Source organism: Poeciliopsis prolifica, unplaced genomic scaffold, assembly GCF_027474105.1.
Source record: "Poeciliopsis prolifica strain line A6 unplaced genomic scaffold, Auburn_PproV2 SCAFFOLD017, whole genome shotgun sequence".
Lineage (NCBI taxonomy): Eukaryota > Metazoa > Chordata > Actinopteri > Cyprinodontiformes > Poeciliidae > Poeciliopsis > Poeciliopsis prolifica.
The window spans coordinates 10,766,708-10,787,336 of record NW_026562392.1 but is presented as its reverse complement, the minus strand read 5'-3'; the positions used below and the strand labels follow the sequence as shown (position 1 = coordinate 10,787,336).

At 37.8% G+C, this 20,629-nt stretch overlaps 2 protein-coding genes across 5 annotated transcripts in view; both read left to right on the top strand.

Annotated features, from left to right (window-relative positions):
• The first annotated feature begins 79 nt into the window (after nucleotides 1-79).
• LOC129367669 (glucocorticoid modulatory element-binding protein 1-like) lies at nucleotides 80-10,933 on the top strand. The gene is made up of 10 exons (XM_055042272.1): nucleotides 80-463; nucleotides 1,749-1,902; nucleotides 2,173-2,231; nucleotides 2,427-2,548; nucleotides 3,966-4,069; nucleotides 5,796-5,980; nucleotides 6,205-6,342; nucleotides 8,163-8,300; nucleotides 9,095-9,202; nucleotides 9,296-10,933. Exons 2-10 carry the CDS (start codon nucleotides 1,766-1,768, stop codon nucleotides 9,712-9,714), a joined length of 1,410 nt encoding a protein of 469 aa, XP_054898247.1. The 5' UTR covers nucleotides 80-463; nucleotides 1,749-1,765; the 3' UTR covers nucleotides 9,715-10,933.
• A 5,252-nt stretch (nucleotides 10,934-16,185) lies between these two features.
• Nucleotides 16,186-20,629, top strand: part of ptprub (protein tyrosine phosphatase receptor type Ub) — a 212,781-nt gene continuing 208,337 nt past the window's right edge. For all 4 annotated transcript variants that reach the window (XM_055042255.1, XM_055042254.1, XM_055042253.1 and 1 more), the window contains exon 1: nucleotides 16,186-16,438. In XM_055042255.1, coding sequence (XP_054898230.1) covers nucleotides 16,360-16,438 — 79 coding nt within the window. In that variant the 5' untranslated portion in view covers nucleotides 16,186-16,359. The remainder of the gene's footprint in view (nucleotides 16,439-20,629) is intronic.

The window sequence follows — 20,629 nt, the reverse complement described above, 5'->3', positions numbered from 1 at the left end:
TTGTAATCCCAGAGCACTAAGAATATGACACTCAGATATTAGTGAAGTCCTTCTTATGCAGTGTTTGTGGTGGAGGAACTCAAATACCGGGTGAATAAAATCGCCCTGGCCGTGAACTTTTTCACTTTTGCAGAGTGGGGCTCAAATCCAGGCTCGCGGGAGCAGTTTGACCGAGTTTCACATCGCGTGCCAACAGAGCGGCTCTCGTGACAGCGGGACAGATGCTTCTCAGGCAAACGCTGCCTTGGCTGCAGGGAGGGCAGCGACACAGCTTGGCTCACACGGCCGCGTCCCTCTGAACAAGCGGAGGACTAATTGTTTTTACGCTGTTTACACCGTGGAGCGTGAGGAGTGGAAGAGGACCTGGTTTTTTCCCCCACTGTGGATCCAGTGTGGGACGGGAACGCACGACAGCGGTGCGTGATGCCGCACCGACAGACGTCAGTGTGAGACTGTGAAGAGGGTAAGCGAGGCACGCAACTGTCGGGGTGTGCTAATCCACTGTAGACTAGTTTGAAGTTAGCAGCTGAATTGATTTAGTTCATTATAGTCTGTCTGATACTGGGATTCGTTTTCTCTTCCTTTCGTTAAATCCCCCTGAAAGATGGGCTGTTTTAGTTTTATCATTGCAAAGGCTTCAACTGCATCTGCGTTCACTGTCAAATTGAAAGTAGCTTCTGAAAAGAGTATAAAAATTGACATTAGTTTCCCATCATGCCTTGTCTCACATAAATGACCAAACATTTCAATTTTAACTTTCTACATTTAATCCAGACATTAGAATTCCTGCAGTGTTACTTTTAGGCCTCACAGCCTTCCTGACACACCAGCAATGTGTGTTTCAAATTGTTTCAAATTGTTCCCAAATTGCTGTTTGTGTCATCCAATTGATTGTTTTGTGTCCATCTAATGAATGGACATTGACATTAAGAACCTCTCTGAAAACTATGGGGTTTTGTGAAAGACACAAACGAGCAAATGTCATGCAGTTGTTGAAGTTGTGGCTGTTTGAACACTTTTGCTGCTTTTTAGAACCATTCTTTGCAGATAAAGTCTTTTCAGTTGAATTGTACTGAATACAGATGCATTAACCGCAACAAAAGAAATAATTAATCATCAGTTTTTTACATCAAAATGAAGGTATGATCACATTTGGAGATTACGGTTAAGTCCAAAATATTCCAGGTTATTTAATTTTACTAACATGCTTTGTATGGAACTAAAAATTAGAAAAAGAGTGTTTTCTAATCACAAAAACTTGGAGTTCATCAACAAAGATAAATCCATTTGTCATTTTTAGCATACTGTTTGAGTAATGATATTTTTTGGAGGAACTTTTGGTCTCTTCTCTTGCTTGATGCTTTTGTACAATCATATAATTTTAGCTAAACAATGTAAATAAAATGTCAGGATAACTCTGGAAGTTGATCAAATTCCCTATAAACAATAGCAGGTGTGAACTCAAGACCACAGAATACTAGCAATAAATCAAACCAGGGTATTGTGGTTTTTCTTTTTTTTTTAATTGAACTGTATGACCTCTCACATTAAAGTTGGAAAATGTTCTGACTAAGCTGCATTCCTCATCGAGAAAGTCCCAGCATGCAGACTCTGTTTCAACCTTGGCATGAATTAATTCTGAAACACTATAACACTCAACAGGAAAAGATTTTTATTCGAAACATGTAATGAAAAGTACTGGTGTTTGATGTGAACATTAATGTGATTCATCTGTTGTCTCTGTACAGCCCTGCTGGGAGGCGTGATGGCTGCTGCTGAACGGGTCTCTGAGCCTCCAGGCAAAGTCATGGTGGTTAAAACAGAGAAGCAGGATTGCAGGGACAACAACCATCAGAGACAAATCATCCTGCAGCTAAATGGGGAAGAAGATTGCGCTGAGGGGTACCAGTCTGCTCATTGCCTATGAGTTTAAATCTTTGTCTTCATCTCAGAGTCACATATTTAACAAAAACAAAGCCTGGAGGAAATACAAAAAACAGAAAACAACAAAATCATTATTTTCCCATCATATCTGTGTATGAGCTAAATTGATGTAGAAAAATGTCTGTTTGTTTTATGTATGCTGTATATTTTTAAGTTAACACAACAGTGCAGAGAAAGTAAAATAAGGTTTATTTAATTTCAAATGTGAATTTATGTCGCCCTCTGCAGGCTAAATGGCGACAGTGCTGGTACTGCCAACACAGTTTTAGCGATAGAGACACATCAAAGTAAGTAAAAGCAAGCAAACTAAAAACATAATCTCTTTAAAACTTAATGAACATATAAAAAAAAACACATTTTGTCCCATACAGCAGAATCAATATGTGTAGTAATCATGCTGCTGGGTGACAATCTCAGTAATTGTTAGACTATTCTTCATGTGATGTTTTTTCATTTATTTTTTTTTGCTGCATCCTGTAAAGGTGACAGTAAAGCCGATGAAACAGAGAGAGAGTATGGCTACCCTATCACTTGTGGAGACAGCACAGCAGTGCTGCTGTTTAAGAAGTTTGTCTGTCCTGGAATCAATGTACAATGTGTTAAGGTAGGTCAATATGCTGAGTCTGCCCAAGAAGTGCTGATTTATTTCTGGAGAGCCAGCCCAGGGTGCTCTCTCAAAAAAAAAATCTTTGCTGTATTGCTGTCCCTTTAGGTTTATTCTTCCTCTTACTATCTTGGCATTTAAATCAGAAACTAATCAGAAAAAAGGTTTTGTCCTGGGGACACAAGTTCAATTTCTACCAAACAAAACAACAAAAAAATGGATTCACACTTTTAGAGAATCTGTTAAACTGTTCCATATTTCAATAAACTGATCACACAGTGTTTTAAAAAACTTTTTTGCAAAGAAAACATGCACCTTGTTTTCTGACAAATAGACCCACCTAATAGACATTTTATGACGGTCCAAAATAGGTGACAAAACACGAGGCTTTGTGACAAATTTCCATCTAAGTATTACTAGCAGAGGTACTGATTGACTCTTTCACTGTTTTTTATATAAAACTATGCATTATCAGTAGCTTTAGAAATCTTCCTGATCTTTAACACAGATCAGTTTGAGTTGCTTCTCTGGATCTGGAAACAACTAAATAACCAACATCGTCCCGTCATTGAATTTTGATTTATCACTAAATGCCACTTTTCTCCAGACATCAGTTTTTCACGTTTGCTTCTACATCTTTAATCCACAGTAACCATAGTCTCTTTTTTTATAAAACATTTTAGAAATGCTTTATATTTGGGTTTTCTGTACATAAATTCTATTTTCTTCTGACATTATCTCCATTTGTTTGTTGTGCATTTTTCAATTTTCAAGATGTGTGACTTTCAGTTTCCTGTCCCTTTGTGTTGTGACCTTTGTTGGCTTTGGTCAACCTGTTTTCTTTCTGCAGCCTTTGCTATTTGTTTGTGCTTGTCACCACTTTTATACACAGCGGAGTGCTCCGGCACACTGGGTTGAATTCATACTTTGAAAGACTTCTATAAATCTTTTTCCATAATGGATCTCCTGACGGGGAATGATTTTCAATCAAAAAAAAAAAAAAAAAAAAAAAAATTCACTTCACATTTTTCTTAGTACATTTTGCCAAGCCAGAACGCTCAGATGAAATAACTCCGTGTCAAATCTATGACTTCTCTTTTTCTACAAAAAGAAATGGATGAATGAGCTTCCTCCTAAAAAAGTAATTTATATTTTCATGCTAAGATTTGCTACTCCTGTTGCTTGAGGCAGTTTTCTCCCATCCTTTGTCATTTCAAACTCCACAGATTTCCGTCTACATCGTAACACATTGATGATATTAACTTAATACCTTTTTATATTTCTTGTATGGTTGCTTGAATTGTAAATTATTCCAGAAGAAAAAAAAGTAAGATAATCATTACACAGGTTAACAGCCTGTTTTACTTTTTATATGACTGTTTACATGGCATAAATTGCCCCGTCTTGCGTTTTACAGTTCAGTGACCAGCTCATTACTCCCAAGCAGTTTGTACACTTGGCAGGAAAAGCCACTCTGAAGGACTGGAAAAGAGCCATCAGAGTGGGAGGAGTTATGCTCAGGTAAGATTATGAAACATTAAGAAACATCTGTCTTTCTGCTAACAATCTTTATCTTCATTTTCTTGTGCCGGCTGTCATGTTTATTATTTTAAAACACATGATTGTCATGACTTGTGCAATATCTTGTGAAACTATTCAGAGCTTTAGTATCATCCATCCAAATTTGATGATGTTGCAACTACAAACTTCAATGTAATCTGTTGGGATTTTCTGTGATAGACCAATACAAAGCCTAAAAATGGAAGGAGTAGCATACCTGTTTGTTGTTTAAAAAAAAATCTGCATTTGTATTTTACCCGTCTTAATCTACACCTACATAAAATTTAGTGCAACCAGTCTTCTTTAAAAGGAAATGATAAATAGGGTCAAATGGTGTGTAATTTAATCCCAGCGTATGTGCATTATTCTGTGAAGACATTAAAGGTTCGTTGGAAAACATTAGTAAGAAAAACCCCAACAACATGGAGGAGCTGCAGAGATCCTCTGTTCAGGCTGAATTGGTCCCAGATAAGTTTTTATGCTCCACAAATCTGGCCTTTGTGTAGTGGCATTAAGAAAGTCATTGTTGAAAGACAACCATTCAAAGTTTCACTAGGAGTTTTCCACAGGCCATGAGGCAAATCCAACAAACATGTAAAGAAGGTACTCTGCTCAAACAAGACCAAAAGGGAACCTTCTGCATCACACTCAGTGTGGCTGAAAACAAAATCTGCAACTCCTCCTGAACACACCATCCCCTCTTAGAAAAATGTCAATGATGCCATGATGCTTTAGAAAACCTTTTTCTTTACATTGGAAAGGGAAGTTTGTTAGAGTTGATCAGAGGCTGCAAAAAACTTGAGAGTGGTGCAACTGTTCACCTTCCAACCAGAAAATAACCAAAGCCAGAGCTATGATGGTTAGGATTAAAGCATATTTCTATACGAGAATGGCTCAGTCAAAGCGCAGTCATAAATCCAAGACAAAGTTTGTGGCAAGATTTGGAAATGATTTGGTTTACGTCCAATCTGACTGAACTTGAACTGTTTTTGTGAAGAAGGAATGTGAAACGGTTTCAGTCTGGGTAAAGAGAGAAAACTTCAAAAACTTGAAGAGACAGATGTTTCTGCAAAGTGTTGATAATCAAGAGGAGTTGCCTTCAAATGGATGCCGTGTTTTATTTCAAACATATTTTATTGTCATGGCACTTATCCACACTACTTTGTGTTGGTCTGTCATATGAAAAACCAATAAATGCAGTTACATTTTGTGTTTGCAACATGACCAAATGTGAAAGAACGGGGTTTTAATACTTTTAGAATTCACTGCAGTGAACCACCTACAGGATTTCTTTAATGTAAAATCCAACTTTCACATCTCTGTTTTAAGTGTCTGTCTGAGCCTGCATACCAGAGGCAGTGAGTAATCACAACTGTGATGATAGCAGGATCAAATGGTTCACATATAAGCCTTCGAGCAGCACTTCTCACCTCTTTATCGTGTTTGCACTTGCTGTCGGTGTTGCTGGGAGGCAACACACAAAACCCAACAGGCAGTATCTGTTCTTTTTATCTTTATGCCTCCAGAGGGCTGACCAACAAGCCCCGCATCAAACAAAATAGTGAAAGGCTGTTAGGATTGTTCAGACCAAACGTCCCCCATGCAACTCTGAAAGCAAAAAAGCAAAAGAAAAAAAAATGTTTTCACACTTTACCATATTATTGTAACCTGCCTGTCCCCTTTGCAGGAAAATGATGGACTCTGGCCAGATTGATTTCTACCAGCATGAGTCAGTGTGCAGCAACACCTGCCGCAGCACCAAGCTCGATGTGCTGATGAACAGCACCCGGCTTCCTCCAGGGGCCTTGGTGCAGCCAAGCCTGTCGTGTTTGGCTCTCGAGCCTGTTGGGGGACAGCTGCCTACAGTGACAGGTAGATTACAGTTGGCACTTAAAGTTTCCTGTTTTTATACCAATCGCATATGTTTAAACCACTGTTGCGGTTTTGAAATTTCAAACCAAGAAATTGAAGATCACTTTGAAGCCAAGCACCGAAATATGATGAATATTTAGAATTTGAAGCTAATTTTACACAAACTAACAGCTTTAGCCCATTATTAACTAAATATGCCTGCTTTGTTGCTATTTACGGGGAAGTTGGCGATGCAGTGGAGTTGGAGGAGTCTTTGGAGGAAATGATTGGACCGGCATCAGAGCAGAGTATTGGTTCAACACCACTTGTAAACTCTACAATCAACGGACATCCTGCCAACATAAAGAGAGCCGATTCACTTGGTAAATAAAATACAAAATAATGTCTATCAATTCAATGTATATGTTCAATTAGTCACCTGGTTTTGACCTCTTATCCTCCATCATGTCGCATGTTCTGATCACATATGATCACAATTTGTACTGCTAAAATATTGAAAAATGTATAATTTTTTACAGTCCTAGTAATGATTTCACACTGACAAAATGAGAAAAATCCAACCATTTGATTGAGTACACTAACATTGAGATGTCAGAAGTAATCCCCATCTTTATGTCATTAATTAATATGTGATTAACCATATTTTTTTGGAAACCTAAGTTCAGTTTCTCCACCAAAGATTCTTTGATTCTTTGATATAGAATTAAAATATTGCTTGTACTAAAACTAAAAGTTGTCAACAATCAACACACTTCAATTGAAAAATATTATTCTATTCAATTAATTACTAGTTAATTGAATAAAATCTCAGGTCCAAAACCACATCTAACTAAGAAGAATATAAATCCCAGCCAAAAAAAAAATAAAATAAAATCAAGATCTGCTAATTGAGAACGGTGCTGTATTTTCTGCAGAGAAGAAGGTTTAATCACCTTATCTCCAAAAAAAAAAGAAGGGGAAAAAAATTATCTGCCAGATGTTAATAATGTGCAGGAAGGATCTTTTCTCAAGAGAAGAGGTCTTTTGTAGGACAGGTTCTCAAAAAGATTTACACAGGGTTTGTCCACCCATCGCTCTCGTCTCGCCTCTCGCAACCACGAAAGGTTTGACCTCTCTGACACAGCGAGCTGGTGAACCTCTGAATCGGCAGTTGCGGGATGCTCCTGTCGACTTGTCCTTAAAAAGTTGCTGACCACAGTCAGGGGGAAGAGTCGCGTCCATTTATAAAACCGCAGACAGCAGCTGACATTTCCAGGTGTGGCCTTTTTACTTGCCGGGGCTGCAGCTTTGATTTAAAGGCTTTTAAAGGTGACCTGATCAGGCACTGTTCCAGGAGGAGCTCAGTCAGTAAAACGGCCCGCTGATGATGCCCTGAAAAGCAGATTGAAGCGCCTCGCTGCACGTTCAGGATTGCTTGTCGCTGAGTTTCTAACAAGTAGATAATTCTCAGCGAGCGTGCTCAATCTCTTGAGCTGGAGCTGTTCAGCTCTACGGAAATGTGCTTCATTCTAGTTTGTATTCCCCTCATGGAGGAATAAATTAAACAAACTTATAAATGTAAATGGGAACTGGAACACTTTCAAATATTTTACCATTGTGACAGGAGTGTAAGCAAACATCAGGGGGCATACATTCATTTCCTCTAAGATAACACATCTAGCATGCTCTGCACTTCATCACCCTAACCTAACTTCTGTTTTTATCAGTTTTGTGCCGACGTCAAGTTATATTTCATTCTCCTTCAAATCTGTCCTGCCCTCCTTTCTGCCTTCAGAGAGCTCCTCTTTCCTAACCCATTTTCCTGCTCTTTCCTCTCAACATCTGTTTCCTATTTAACACTTTCTCCCTTTCACTCCTTTTTAAATGGTTTTTTATCCATCTATGGCATCTAGTTCTGTCATTTCCTATGTTTTTTACTTGAAATCTCAGCCCCAGATGTCTCCTTGCTTCTCCTTTCCACCACATTTGTCACAGATTACTTATTAATCTTTACTGCATTTCTTTACTTTTTATTTTATTTAGCATCCCACACTGGAATTCATATCTTCATATCCATCAAATCTATACTGGTGCATTTATGGCTTTCTCTAATTTCTCTGTGGCCATTTTTAAACCTCTTAATGGAAGGGAAAAAGCAAACTCTCATATGCAGAGTTCTTATCATGTAATCGATCCTCTTCAGGTGGAGTGATGAGACTTTGGAGGGGTGTAGCAGAGTCTGGGCTGATGGTGGATGTTCTGTCTGGTCTCCATGCCAGACTTGTGAACACCCTTAAAGGTGTCGAGCTTCGCAGCGAGAATGGCAGCCTGCAGGAGTCAGGTACTCTCCCAAACTGTGTCATCACATTCACACATAGTGCCTTGCAGAAGTATTCAGACCACTTGGACTTTTTGCTTTTTCCCCACATTGCAATTTCAAGATTCTGTTTATTTAATTGGGATTTTATGTGGCAGACCAGCACAATGTAGTGCAAAATTATAAAGTGTAAGGAAAATTATCCGTGCTTTTTAAATACTTTATAAATGAGAATCTGGAAAGTCTGGCATGCATTTGTATTTAACCCCTTATACTTCAAAATAAAATCAAGAGCTATCAAAGCTATGAAATACAGCTGACCTATGTGCAATTTATATACACTATAAAACCAGATGTACTGTGAAGGTTTTTATTAAAAATTAGGAGCTGCATTGATTTACATCTCAGAAGGAAATTTATATCAATAGCAACTCTGAGGCGTAAACTCCACCAATCTGGAAGAAAACTGCTATCAGAAGTTTGGTTTTTTGCAGTACAAGAAACACAGCAATCATGTGAAAGAAGAAACTTTGGTTAAAAAAACCCCAAAATGATAATTATAAATTAATCTTCTTTATCGAAAACTGATTGAGCTTGAGCTGACTGACAAAAATGAATCTCAATCTAAACCCCAAAGGACTTGCAGCTGTAATTATGGTGCACCTGGTTCCGTAAAGGCTTGAAACAAGGTGAATGCCAAGTATCTGGGAAAAATAAACTAATAAAGTTAGATTTTTTTTTATCATCTGAATTGCTTATGTACGATTGAATAAAGATTGTTATTCAACACTTTTTTTCTTACTTTTTTTTTGGGTCAGATGCTCTTATACTGAATTCTCTATGCGAGATATTTGGACATTTGGACTATGTGAAACAAGCCCTGGACCTTAGGTGCACTCAGAACCAGGAGAGTAAAATCCATCACGGTGTGTATGTTGAGAACGCTGCCAGAACCAATACGTGGTCCACACGTTGATGCTCCCGGTGGACTTTACTAACTGTTATCTTGTTTTGTCTAGTGCTGGATGAGATCTCGGAGGAACGCAGGAAGCAGAGCTGCAATCAAAGAAAATCTTACAAGACCTCATCCTTGAAACACCTTCGACCTCATCGTCAGAGCCAGCAGAAAAGATGTGGGCACAACCTGCTGCAGAATGAAAGGACAAACACGGTGATCCGACCGCTTTCTTTCACTGGTTTATCGGCTGCATCTCATGCTCAGGTCTTCAGCCATTTCTCTGCCCCCGCTGGCTGGAGTCACCTTGTTGGAGCCGGCAGGACAGACGGAGTGGGCCAAAGTGGCAACGAGAAAAAAGATACCTCAGGAAAGAACAAAGAGATGAAACAGAAGACGGTACTTCTTCCTGGAGATGGTCCGATCAGATGTGATGAGGCGAGGAAGACAAAAAGCTCACATGGCACCGAGAACGTTAAGTAGATTTCTGTGGCTCAAACTGAGAGGAAAATGCAGGAAATTAAATGAAAACTTGCAGTAGAGACTCCACATCCACTAATGTGTTGTGGAACAAACCTTCCTGATTGTGAAGGTCTATTGGATTGGGTTTTTAGAACCATTAGATGTATGGTGGATTTATGAATTAGTGTCTTATTAATGGCTACATTGTGGTACCTTAATAGTACCACAATGTAGCCATTGACTGTATAAATGTTTTTGTTTTGTTGTTACAACTACATAAGCAGAGCCACAGACACACCAGACAAATTGTGATGTTTACAATAAGCGTTGGTTTTAGGCACTTTATAAGAAAAATTCAATCAAAGAAAAAATAATAATTAAACACTTTATTGACTGGTTGGCCTGTAATGTACATTGTTAATATCTATATTTTTTATTTTTCACTTTTATAATGCTAAAACACACAGTACACAGAACTTAAAAGACCATTTTGCTTTTTAATTCTATACCTTTTTTGTAATATAATTTCGCAACAAATGGCATCTCAAGTGACTTTACAGGAAAATTAAGCCGTCCAATTCATTTCCAGTCATCTAAAAAAGATATCAAGAATCATCTCAAGTCAGTTCCTGATCTACATACCTTCTAATTTAATCCAAATTATAATTACAGTCAAATTCAGTTAGTCATTTGAGACCTATCGGTAAAAGGTTAAGGAAGGCATGCATAAAGCATCAGTGGGGGACAATAGGGAGACAGACACAGAAGCACCTAACCAGCAGTACTTTCCAAGGACAGAAATACATGTAAATCCACCAAATTTACATAGACACAAAATTAAATACAGCAGAAACGTCTTTAATGTTTTTGTCCTGGTCTGGGACGTGTTCTCAAAACAAAAACAGAAAGTCAGGGGTAGCTTCTTGAGAAGAAAGATAAAAAGGAGAGAAAATAAACATTTTAACATTTGAGGATATTAAACAATGATTGAATGAATACATTCATTTTATTAATCCCAGTGGCTGTTCATTGTTAAGAATGAAAGAAGATGTGTGTGCATGATGAGTGAGTATATCATTTCCCTTTTTACTAGAAAAGGTTAACTAAGGCTCTAAAGCTGCTAAAATAAGAACCTATCTCTTGTAATGCCAACACTGCTCCCTATTCTTACCTCATAAATCAAATATTGGCAGTCGAGACAGAACACTTTGCGAATGATCTTGAACTTAAAGGTTCTGTTTTAGAGGACATCTCAAACTCTTGACAGAAATTTTTACAAGATTTCTGTATTATATATATATATATATATATATATATATATATATATATATATATATATAATTTTTTTTAGAAATGTATAGTTTTTTAATATGAGTAATTAATATATATTTCATAATTAATCTTGCTGTAAATATTTGGTCAATTTGAATTAGAGGACATATTTATTGCAGGTCAAGTTTGTTGTTTAAATTTACAAAACAAACTAGTAAGTAAACATTCTTAGATATGTTTTAAATGTGGCCAAGATTTAAATGTGGAATATCTTGATTCATATTGTAAATTATATTGTAAAAACAGGTTTTATTATTTATTTTTACTTCATTGCACATAATATGCAGAGAGAAATAATAATTGAACTGGTTAAATTGCTATTGAATTGGTTTATCCACTCACCAAGTTAAAAATATAAATTAAATTGACTAGAGCAGTGGTAGAATGTGCTGATGTACAAATTAAAGTGAATCTGTAATTGATGCAACTATGCAAATATTAAATGAATATTTTACAAATGATTTACACTTTAAATCAGAGTTGCTTAAGTCCAGTCCTTGATCCTCCATCATTTGGATGAATCTCTTCTTAAACACAGATGAATCAAATGTCTGAATTCCCTCATCATTGTTCAGTCATTCAGTTTTTCAGAGGTCTGGTATCGAGTCCATTCATTTGACTTTGTTGGAGAAAGGATGCATGTAAAATTTGCAGCTGAGTTCTCGAGTTGAGGTCTTTGTTACCCTCCTTTAAATGAACGAGATAGTTTTGTTAGCAACTTAAGTAGTTTACTCTATACTAAATGAATTAGATTTGTTTTTTCCTGTTAAACAATAAAGGACACATTAAAGTTAAGTTTTTTTAATAATTTATTATTTCTTGATAGTTGATCAGCCCTTAAATAAGTTTACTCACAAAACACACTCTGCCCAGGGCTGTTTTTCATATGGGTCAATTTGATTAGTGGTTTATAGCTCGCTTTAATTTAAAAACTTTCACTTCACTTGCACTTCTCCCTGATTTGAATGCCACAGTTCCCCTTCCTAAAACAAGCTAATGTGTGACTCAACAGCCGAAAAGTGAACGAACCTTCAGAGAGCGTAACTCATGTTTTCTTCTAACCATATTTGCTTCCACTAACCCGACGATCACAGACGCCACTTTCTTTTGTCAAGGCGCCCTTTTTGTAGAAATAATCATCCATCCATTTTTCCTGGTATGATTTCCTGTTTGTGTTCAGCACCGCTCTGCATGCCAAGGCTGAGATAGACAGTGATGGTGTTGCCTTTGACAACTTCTCTTAGAACTGTGATGATATGTTATTACACATTGGCGCACGGCACAGCCTGTCCAGATGTAGGTGTTTGTCTGGGGTTATGAGTGGCAGTCGATAAAACGTCTGATAAAATGACTATCATCACTCCATAGCTCTCAGCATCTCTGCTGACACCTGTCCTGCTGTTTGAATTCACCAGTGTTTTGCAACATCACATTACTGCACATTGAAATGCATTGCAGCGAAACACACCCCAATCAAAATACTTCCTTTGTTTCAATAATTATGCTTTAAATACATGTCTGTCGTATATCAAGCAGGTGGAATTTCACGTTTCACCTTGACATATGTTAGTCTCTATACAATTAACTAAATTATCTGCAGTGCAATGGATTGTTTATTCACCATTTTGGACTAATAATATTAGACTCATGTGACAAACATCTTTTGGAAAAAGCAAACACAATTATTCTGCCACCTTTAATTTAATATTCAGCTGTAATGTCCACACATAACATCTAAATTGAAAGATGCATAACCACTTTAGTTCTGAGTCACAGCTAAATGTGTTATCCCAAAGAGGGCCTGCTTCAACATCAACCTTTGTGCTGGATGTTAATACGAAGTGCTTCCCCCTCGTTTTGATTTCTTGTCACACCTAAGTGTTTCAGATCAGAAAACAGCTCTTTTGTTCTAAATGAGGTTTACAACAAAAAGTGCTGCAGGCCTTCCTTGCAGCAGCCAAAATGGGTTTTATGATTCATCTTCCATGTGAGAGGTCCAAAGCAAAATGGACACAAAAGCTCTTTCCTTGTTTGCCAAAAAACAAACAAACAAACAAAAAAACCATCTGCACTATGAAAACACTCATTCCTGGTTATTTGAAATGCTTGGTTACAGTTGCTTCCTCACTACTGTGGCACCAATTAGGTTTTAGGGACAATCATTTTTTCCCTCAGTCAAGTTCATTTGTATACCTCTTTCTTTTTATTTACACAATCAGAATTTAGGATCATTTTCTGAAGGGGAATGTGAAATAAATACAGACTCAGACCACGAGAGTTTAAATTTTTATCAATAGTTAGCAGGGTAGTAGCTTCCATTTAGCTGCCTCTCAGTTTACTTTACTGTAAAATCTTAACACAACTGTGAAAATTTACTCTGCTGAAAAGGTCATTCAGAGTGGAGAGCTCACTTTGAACTTGAAACCTAATAGGATACAAAGAAAAAGTGAAAAAAAGAAAAACTAAAAAAACTTAGCAGGAACTTCCTACAAACATTGGATCGATAAAACAAAGTGTGGAATGCAAACTCCCTCCCCCAAAAAACAACTGCATTTGCTACATTTGCATCATGAGAACGTTGCCCGTTCTTATGAACAACTTGCATAACAAGTCTATGGACACATCAGATGGACTGGCAAAGACGTGTCAGACCACTTACTCAAAAATAATTATTACATCTGTGCCATATGTTTGCATTTGCTTTATGCACATTTCATTAAATCCAAAAGTGATTTCTCCAGTCCCCCATTTCAAGGACATAATAACGTAACCAGCTGTTGCTAGAGATGGAGAAAAGTAACCCCATCAAATGCAAATTTAATACACACAACATGTCAAACTTCCTAATTTATGGAGAAATATGCCTTGCAGCTGTCATTGGAAGGTGCAAAAGCATGTGTACCTGTCATAACTGAGAGGATATAGGACTTATCTTGGCTGTAAACAAAATAAAAAGAAGAAAAATGGAAACCAAATCTTTTCAGTGCAGAATATTTTTATATATATGGATCTCTGATACAATTTTTAGACACAAGAATGCATAGCATTATTTAACTAGCTCTGTCAAGGTAAACACATCATCAGCTATATTATAATAAGGTTATTATAAAGACTGACATTCAGAGGTATTGTACAAAATAGGTCAGTGTCAGCCATTTGTTAATATTTGTGCTTATAAATGTCACCTAGAGTCTGGGTGTCACAATCCTGCAATAGACAGCATGGGTTTTGCTATCATTATACGATTTGGGGTGCAGCATGAACAAAATGACAAGACGGGGCGTGTTTTTACTGCCCATTCTGGTGTTACTTTACTGGCATCGCTGGAAAAAGAATCCAGCAAATAAAAATTAATCTGTCACTTTTCAGCTTGATATTATTAAATCAGTGCAACAAAGGGAGGAAAAACTCCCCCAAACAAAAGCATGTAATTTCAAAATCATTGTAATTTCTATGGGAACGGTGCCTACTTGAAAATAATTATGACAGGGTGACATTTTAGGTAGCACTGCAAATGTTGTTGACTGGTATGTTGCTGTCTGAAATAACAAGAACATGGACCTGTTGCCACTGCTGACTCATGTTTCAGCAACCAGCACCATTTTACACTGTCTGAATTTATCCCAAATGTTGGATCTTCAAACTATGCTGCCTTGCAAAAGTATTCAGACCTTGTTGAGGTTTTCTACGTATTGTCACATCACTATCTCATTAGGATTTTTTGTGGTAGACCAACACAGAGTACTGCACCAACTGAGAAGTGGAAGAAAAAGGACACAATTTTATTTTAAGGGTTCACAAATAAAAATCTGAAAGATGTGGCATGTATTTGCACTGAGGCCACTTTACTCTGTTACTCTTAAATAAAATACAATGCTTCCAATTGCCTCCAGACAGCTGTGTGTCATTTGATCTAAGTATAAATAGCTCAGTGTGGTGTCAGTGGTGTGTTAGACAATATTATTGAACAAAGAGCATTGTGATCAGGTTAGATCAAGGGATCTGTTACTCTGGCACAGCAACTGCACATATGCACAGCTCAGATGATGTGACATGTTGACAGGACATTTATTTTTTATGCACTAAACAATGCTGCCCTTTAAAGAGAAATTGCAAGAAGTTTCTATGTTTAGATGAGACCAAAATGTAAATATTTCCTTTCATGCAAACTACTACTTGTGGCAAAAAAAGAGAGGAAAAACACAGACGCTCAAGCATTTCTGCGAAGAGTCTAAATTAAACAGTGCAAAAACAGTGCAATGATGAGACTAATGGTGTCAAAGCCTAATTTACTTTTTTAAGAGCTGAGTTTCATCATATCTTCTAAAATTTATACAATTAAAATGTTTTGATAATGTTATTTGTATTTAATCAGAGTAATTTCCAATCAAGATCTCAAGATCTGATTTTTGATTCATAACCACAATTGGGCCACACTTCTGAAAACCAAAGTCCAGACCTTCAACCAACTCAGAATGTTTCAAGGTTTGAAACTTGATATCTAAGAATGATTTCCATTTACTTTGCCCGAGCCTGAGCTATTTTGCAGAGGAAAAGGCAGAAACACCTCATCGGTTTGTAGATACACTCAGTTGGTAGACACACCTTTGATAACTTGTATTTACAATGTTAGGTGGTCCTACAAACTGTTGGTTTATATTAGCTGAAACTAAACTCAGTTCAGTTTTCAGATTTTTATTTGCAAAAATGCTTTTCTTTCCACTGCACAATTATGCAAGTCTATCACATAAAATCCCAACAAAATACGTTGAAATTTGTGGTTGTAACTTGAAGATGTGAAAGAAACAAAAAGAAAATCAAAGGGTATGAAAACTTTTGAATTTTTATATCAAATCAAACTGCTACTAAAATAAACGTCAACCAAGTAAAGGACGTTGTATATAAAAAAAATCTATGTTCCCAAAAGCAGCCAAAGATCTTTCATTTCCCACAGATGAGACAGATAACGTGGGATGTTGAGCACACTGTCGCACTCGGTGTCGAGTTGCTGCTTGGCCGATGTCAGAATGCCTGGGTGCCGTTCCTACGTTTGACCACTTGGAGGCGCCCGGCTCATGCTTGGAGTGGAAAAGCTGAAGGCTGGGGAGGGAAAGTGGGCTCGGGAAAAGAAAATTTCTCTCCTGAACTGTTTACCCTGACGTCAGTTTGCAGAAGTAGCTCTGCCCTGTCTCCCTCCAGTGTCTCGGAAACTCCACTCAGTTAAAAAACAAAACTGAGGGAAATAGATGGACTCCGCTTTGCCTGCTGCCGCCTTCCTGGACCCCGCGGAGGGAATGAAATGACTTGTTCGTCACATGCAAAGTGGACTAAAACATGCACACGATGAACACCTGCGCCTTTCTGCTGATTTTAAGTGTCCAGATCTACGCCGATGGCATCGAGGGGCCAACAGGTAAGACTGACGTAGATATTAGTCTCATACAGCGAAGCTGGGAAGTTTTTCTTTTCTTTCTTTTTTTTCCTGCCCCAAACATGCGTGTGAAAGTCTGCTGAGAGCAGAAGCGGAGCGGCTCTGGTGAAAGATGACAACTTTGGAGCACAGCGTTCCTGCGTCTATTTGCGGCTTTTGTCCCGTGGTGACTTAGGAGTTTGATCATATCACTGTGGAAAAAAAAACAACTTACACATTATTGTAAACTGAATCCGGTATTTTTTTTGACAGAGTCACTCAAAAATGTTATGTATTTAGAAAGGCACTCGCCAGAGTGCGGTGAATTTCTGCTAAACAACACGGTCCTTTGGCATCTATGTGACCCAACCCCAATCAAATTCCCAGGTAGATTGAAATATTTGATTGTGTGGACGAAAACTCAACTAACTGAGAGAGAGGAAAGGGAGGGGAGAAGAGAGGTATAAAGTGCGAAGAAGATGTGAGTCAATATTTGCGAGTCTCCCAAATCCCCCCACATGCCAAATCAGTTCCTTCATAGACTGAAAACCTGCAGACTTTCCATTCTGGAATCAGGTTTCATAGTTGATTCAGTGACTCCATAAAAAGTTTGACATCCCAGTGTGGGTTGTTGCACAGGAATCATCATTGATTACATAAACCAAAATCCTTCTTTCTCTATGGAGAACTTGTTCCCATCGATTCTCAAAGCTTCAGATTTCTTTCTTCTCCCCCCCCCTCCAAGGTGAGCACAGAGCCGGGGCAAGATGATATGGAACCAGTGCAGGTTCCAGCATTTATTACGCCCTGGGCGAGCCCCTACTTCATGCACCCACCAACTCCATTTGGCAAAAACCAATAGCTTTTATTATTACTGAAGGATTGAACCAATAGGGACAAAAAACAAACAAACAAAAGCCGATCTGTCTGATATCACAGGTAGGCTAACATAAAAGATGATGGTGACGTTTTGGATAGAATGATAAATATTGCCTACTAATATTATTATTATTCAAAAGTTTTATACAATATTGATTGTACATTTAGCTAAGCTTAACCCAGTGGATTATTGGGATTGAGGAAAATCAAGACAGGAGTTTATCAATAATTTTAAGAAAACTGATCAGAATTTTGTAATGATAGTCTAAATTGCAATTTTGGTTTAAGAAATATTGTACTTTCAATGTTTGGGTAAATTAATTCTTAACAGCAACAACAAAAATCAAGAAGACCATTTTTGTGTTTAGACTAATTTCAAAGGCTCTTCAGTCTTTGTAGAAAGTCCAGATCAAGTTTGACAAGCCAAAGAATTTTATATTTTCAATCAGAGAAGATCAAATGCAGGCCCCCAAAAGTGATACTTAATTATTACATTGGAAAGCATCATACAATCATGACTTGCTGACTATTTTATGTAATTATTTGCAACCTCATGCCACCCCTAATAACATGCTACCCTGAGCAGTAACCAAATCACCCATATCAAAATTTGTGACAGTAATGAGCCCTCAGCAGAATTTCTTTTGGGACTATTGTGACAGCTTAAATGGTTTTAACTGTGCAATCAACTATGAATTTCTTAAATACAGAAATTTTAAGATGTAGCTTGCTAGTTATATTTGGCATTGAGTGCCACAGCATTAACTATATAAATTCTCCAAGCCTTAATTATTTGCATATTTGTGGATTTACAGTCATTTAAGAGGATTTCAGAGAAAGTTCCAGAGTGAATAGAGCTGCTTTTATTAAGTTCAAGAAATGCCTCATAGCATTTCCCCAACGTTGCTGTGCACTGGTGGCCAGCTGTCTGAAATAAGGCTGACGATAACGAATGACAAACCAGTGAAATTAAATGATCACATAATTTTAAAACTATGACTAACATGGTGGAAATGATTCAAAGCTCATTGGTAAATTGAGAAGTTTACCAACTTCTCAATTTGGGGCCCCTTGAAGCCCTACAGGGTTAATTTGCGTATGTTTTGGGCCGGCTGTGGGTTAAGCCGCTGCCTCTGGGCTTCTGGGGTTGCAGATAGAGGAGACTCCTTCTTTTTATTCATTTCATTTTATGTTATTGATTAAACTGTGTTATTTCAGCCTTTTCCTGCAGTCATCTGTGGCCCTAGTGTTTCAGCCGGATAAAAATCTTTTCAAAATTCAAATCAGCCATGGAGGTGGAAAGGCACACTGGTTGGAAATAGACATGGGAATCCGGGACAAACTTTTTCACAGTCATTCAAATTCATGCTCACATTCGGCTCTGTTCCCTGAATTTCGTCTGGTATTTGTTCTATTAGCTCTATGCTGACTCTTTACCCTGAAAGCTGATATGAACTGGGGGCCTGTTTCTGTTGCACACATCCACAGGCAAAAATTTACCTCTTCAGGGGAGATAAAGCAATGGGGAAAAAAGCATTACCGCCGATAACATTTACACTCTGGGATGCTTCAACAATGCGACGCACTGCTCAACAACTTTAGACTGAGATCCACTTGATATTTTTATCTTTAAGACAGGGCCCGTTCTTTGTTTTCATTAGAAAGGCTTCTGAGTGCAGGCACTGTGTGCACAGCTGAAGAGGAAAGGAGAAGAAGTGAGTGGAGCATGTCATTAAGAGGAATGGGCTGAGACATATGACGGATTGAATCACACGTATAGGTAATTAAAAGAGCTGAATGGAACAGCAACGCTTCACGACGGAACGGTGTGTGCGATGGGCTGTCAACAAATATTTACATGCTGTTTGGAGTTCAGTTTCTGAGCCTCGCTGCCAAAGCCATTGCCTTCCTGTTAGCCATTAATAATCACCGCTGGCAGGTGTCGAGGCTTTTCTCCCCCTTTTGTCCTGCCTTCTCTTCTTGGAAATCAGATGAAAGGGCAGCTGTGATTCACTCTTTTTTAAAAAATTTTTTATCAGGCCACACCCTAACCTTGAAGGTTGTTTGGGACTCTTTACCCATTTCACCTCTTCTAATAGACACATTAGAGATTTAATGTGACGGAGAAACTCCAAATAGTGCATGAATTGTGAAAAGGAATACAAAAAGGCTTTAGCATTTTGTATTTAGCATCACACATCCCTCTATCAACCTTGTGCAGCTTCCTCGACTCTGCTGAAGAAAAGCATCCCACAGCATGATCCTGCCACCACCGCACTTCCTCTTGGGGATGAATCTGATGTGTCTTTCTTCCTTTTCCCATTGTTTGTGTTGCCACATGAAACTCTATCAAATACAGTGAAGTGTGTGAAAACTGTAAAAAAGTTCAGTATGAAAACTTTTGCAAGGCACTGTTTGTTTGATTCTTTTCTGTTGAGTACAAGGTGCTTTGTATTTTCTAAAGGTCTGACTGTCGCTGCTCAGCTTTGCAATATGGAGGCTCTTTCCTTTACCGACTGTGGGGTTGTTGATAAAAGGAAAAATATGCCATAATTGTCCAGTTTTTGGTGTTATTGTTAAAATTGGTGTGTTTTGAACCTTATCTGACTCTTTCATGCTTCTTAATTCTCCTATTTGCCTTTTTTACTGCTGTTTGCACACCAACTGTCTCCTCTATTAACAGTGCAGATTCTCGACTGAATGGTGTAATTACCTTGTGACTGATGAATCATTTCCAAGATCGATCTAAACGTAAGGCAGAATATCTTTTTTTTGTTCATTCAACTGAATGAGATAACACTTGAACTGAGATGAAAAAGCCTGTGAAGCTGAGACTGACTGGCCAAAGCATGGAGGGGAATGACTAACACTTTGAGACTTTTGGTTTAAATTGCATAAACATCAGCATAGAAAACTTCATCTGGTACAACAAGCACATACGAGCTTCATTTGATATTAACAAATGATCCTTGAATGAAGAAATCAAGCATGACAGGAATGTGTTTATAAATGGACACATTTTTCATTCATCATATGCGGCTAGAAATTGTTGCAGTGCACCATTTCTTACCAAGTATGTTTGACGAGACAGCATACTGTACCTGAACACGACGAGAGGAGGAGGACTCATGTGAATTATGTTCACAGCTGCTCTATTTCAAACAAGACTCGGCCATTTTGTTTGTCCTGTGTTTCATTTGTAGATATTTTGAAGATCAGGACTGAAATTATAATTCAATATTACACATTTAAAGATTGAATGGTGGGAGATTAGTTTAGTTGGAATACTGATGTAGATATCTTTTTTGAACAAAA

What these genes read in the sequence shown, in the direction of transcription:
- LOC129367669 (XM_055042272.1), top strand. Translation starts at nt 1,766, where the DNA reads ATGGCTGCTGCTGAACGGGTCTCTGAGCCTCCAGGCAAAGTCATGGTG. An exon ending in ACAGCTGCCTACAGTGACAG is followed by an intron (nt 5,981 to 6,204) that starts GTAGATTACAGT and finishes TTTACGGGGAAG; the next exon opens with TTGGCGATGCAGTGGAGTTG. An exon ending in GGAGAGTAAAATCCATCACG is followed by an intron (nt 9,203 to 9,295) that starts GTGTGTATGTTG and finishes TGTTTTGTCTAG; the next exon opens with TGCTGGATGAGATCTCGGAG.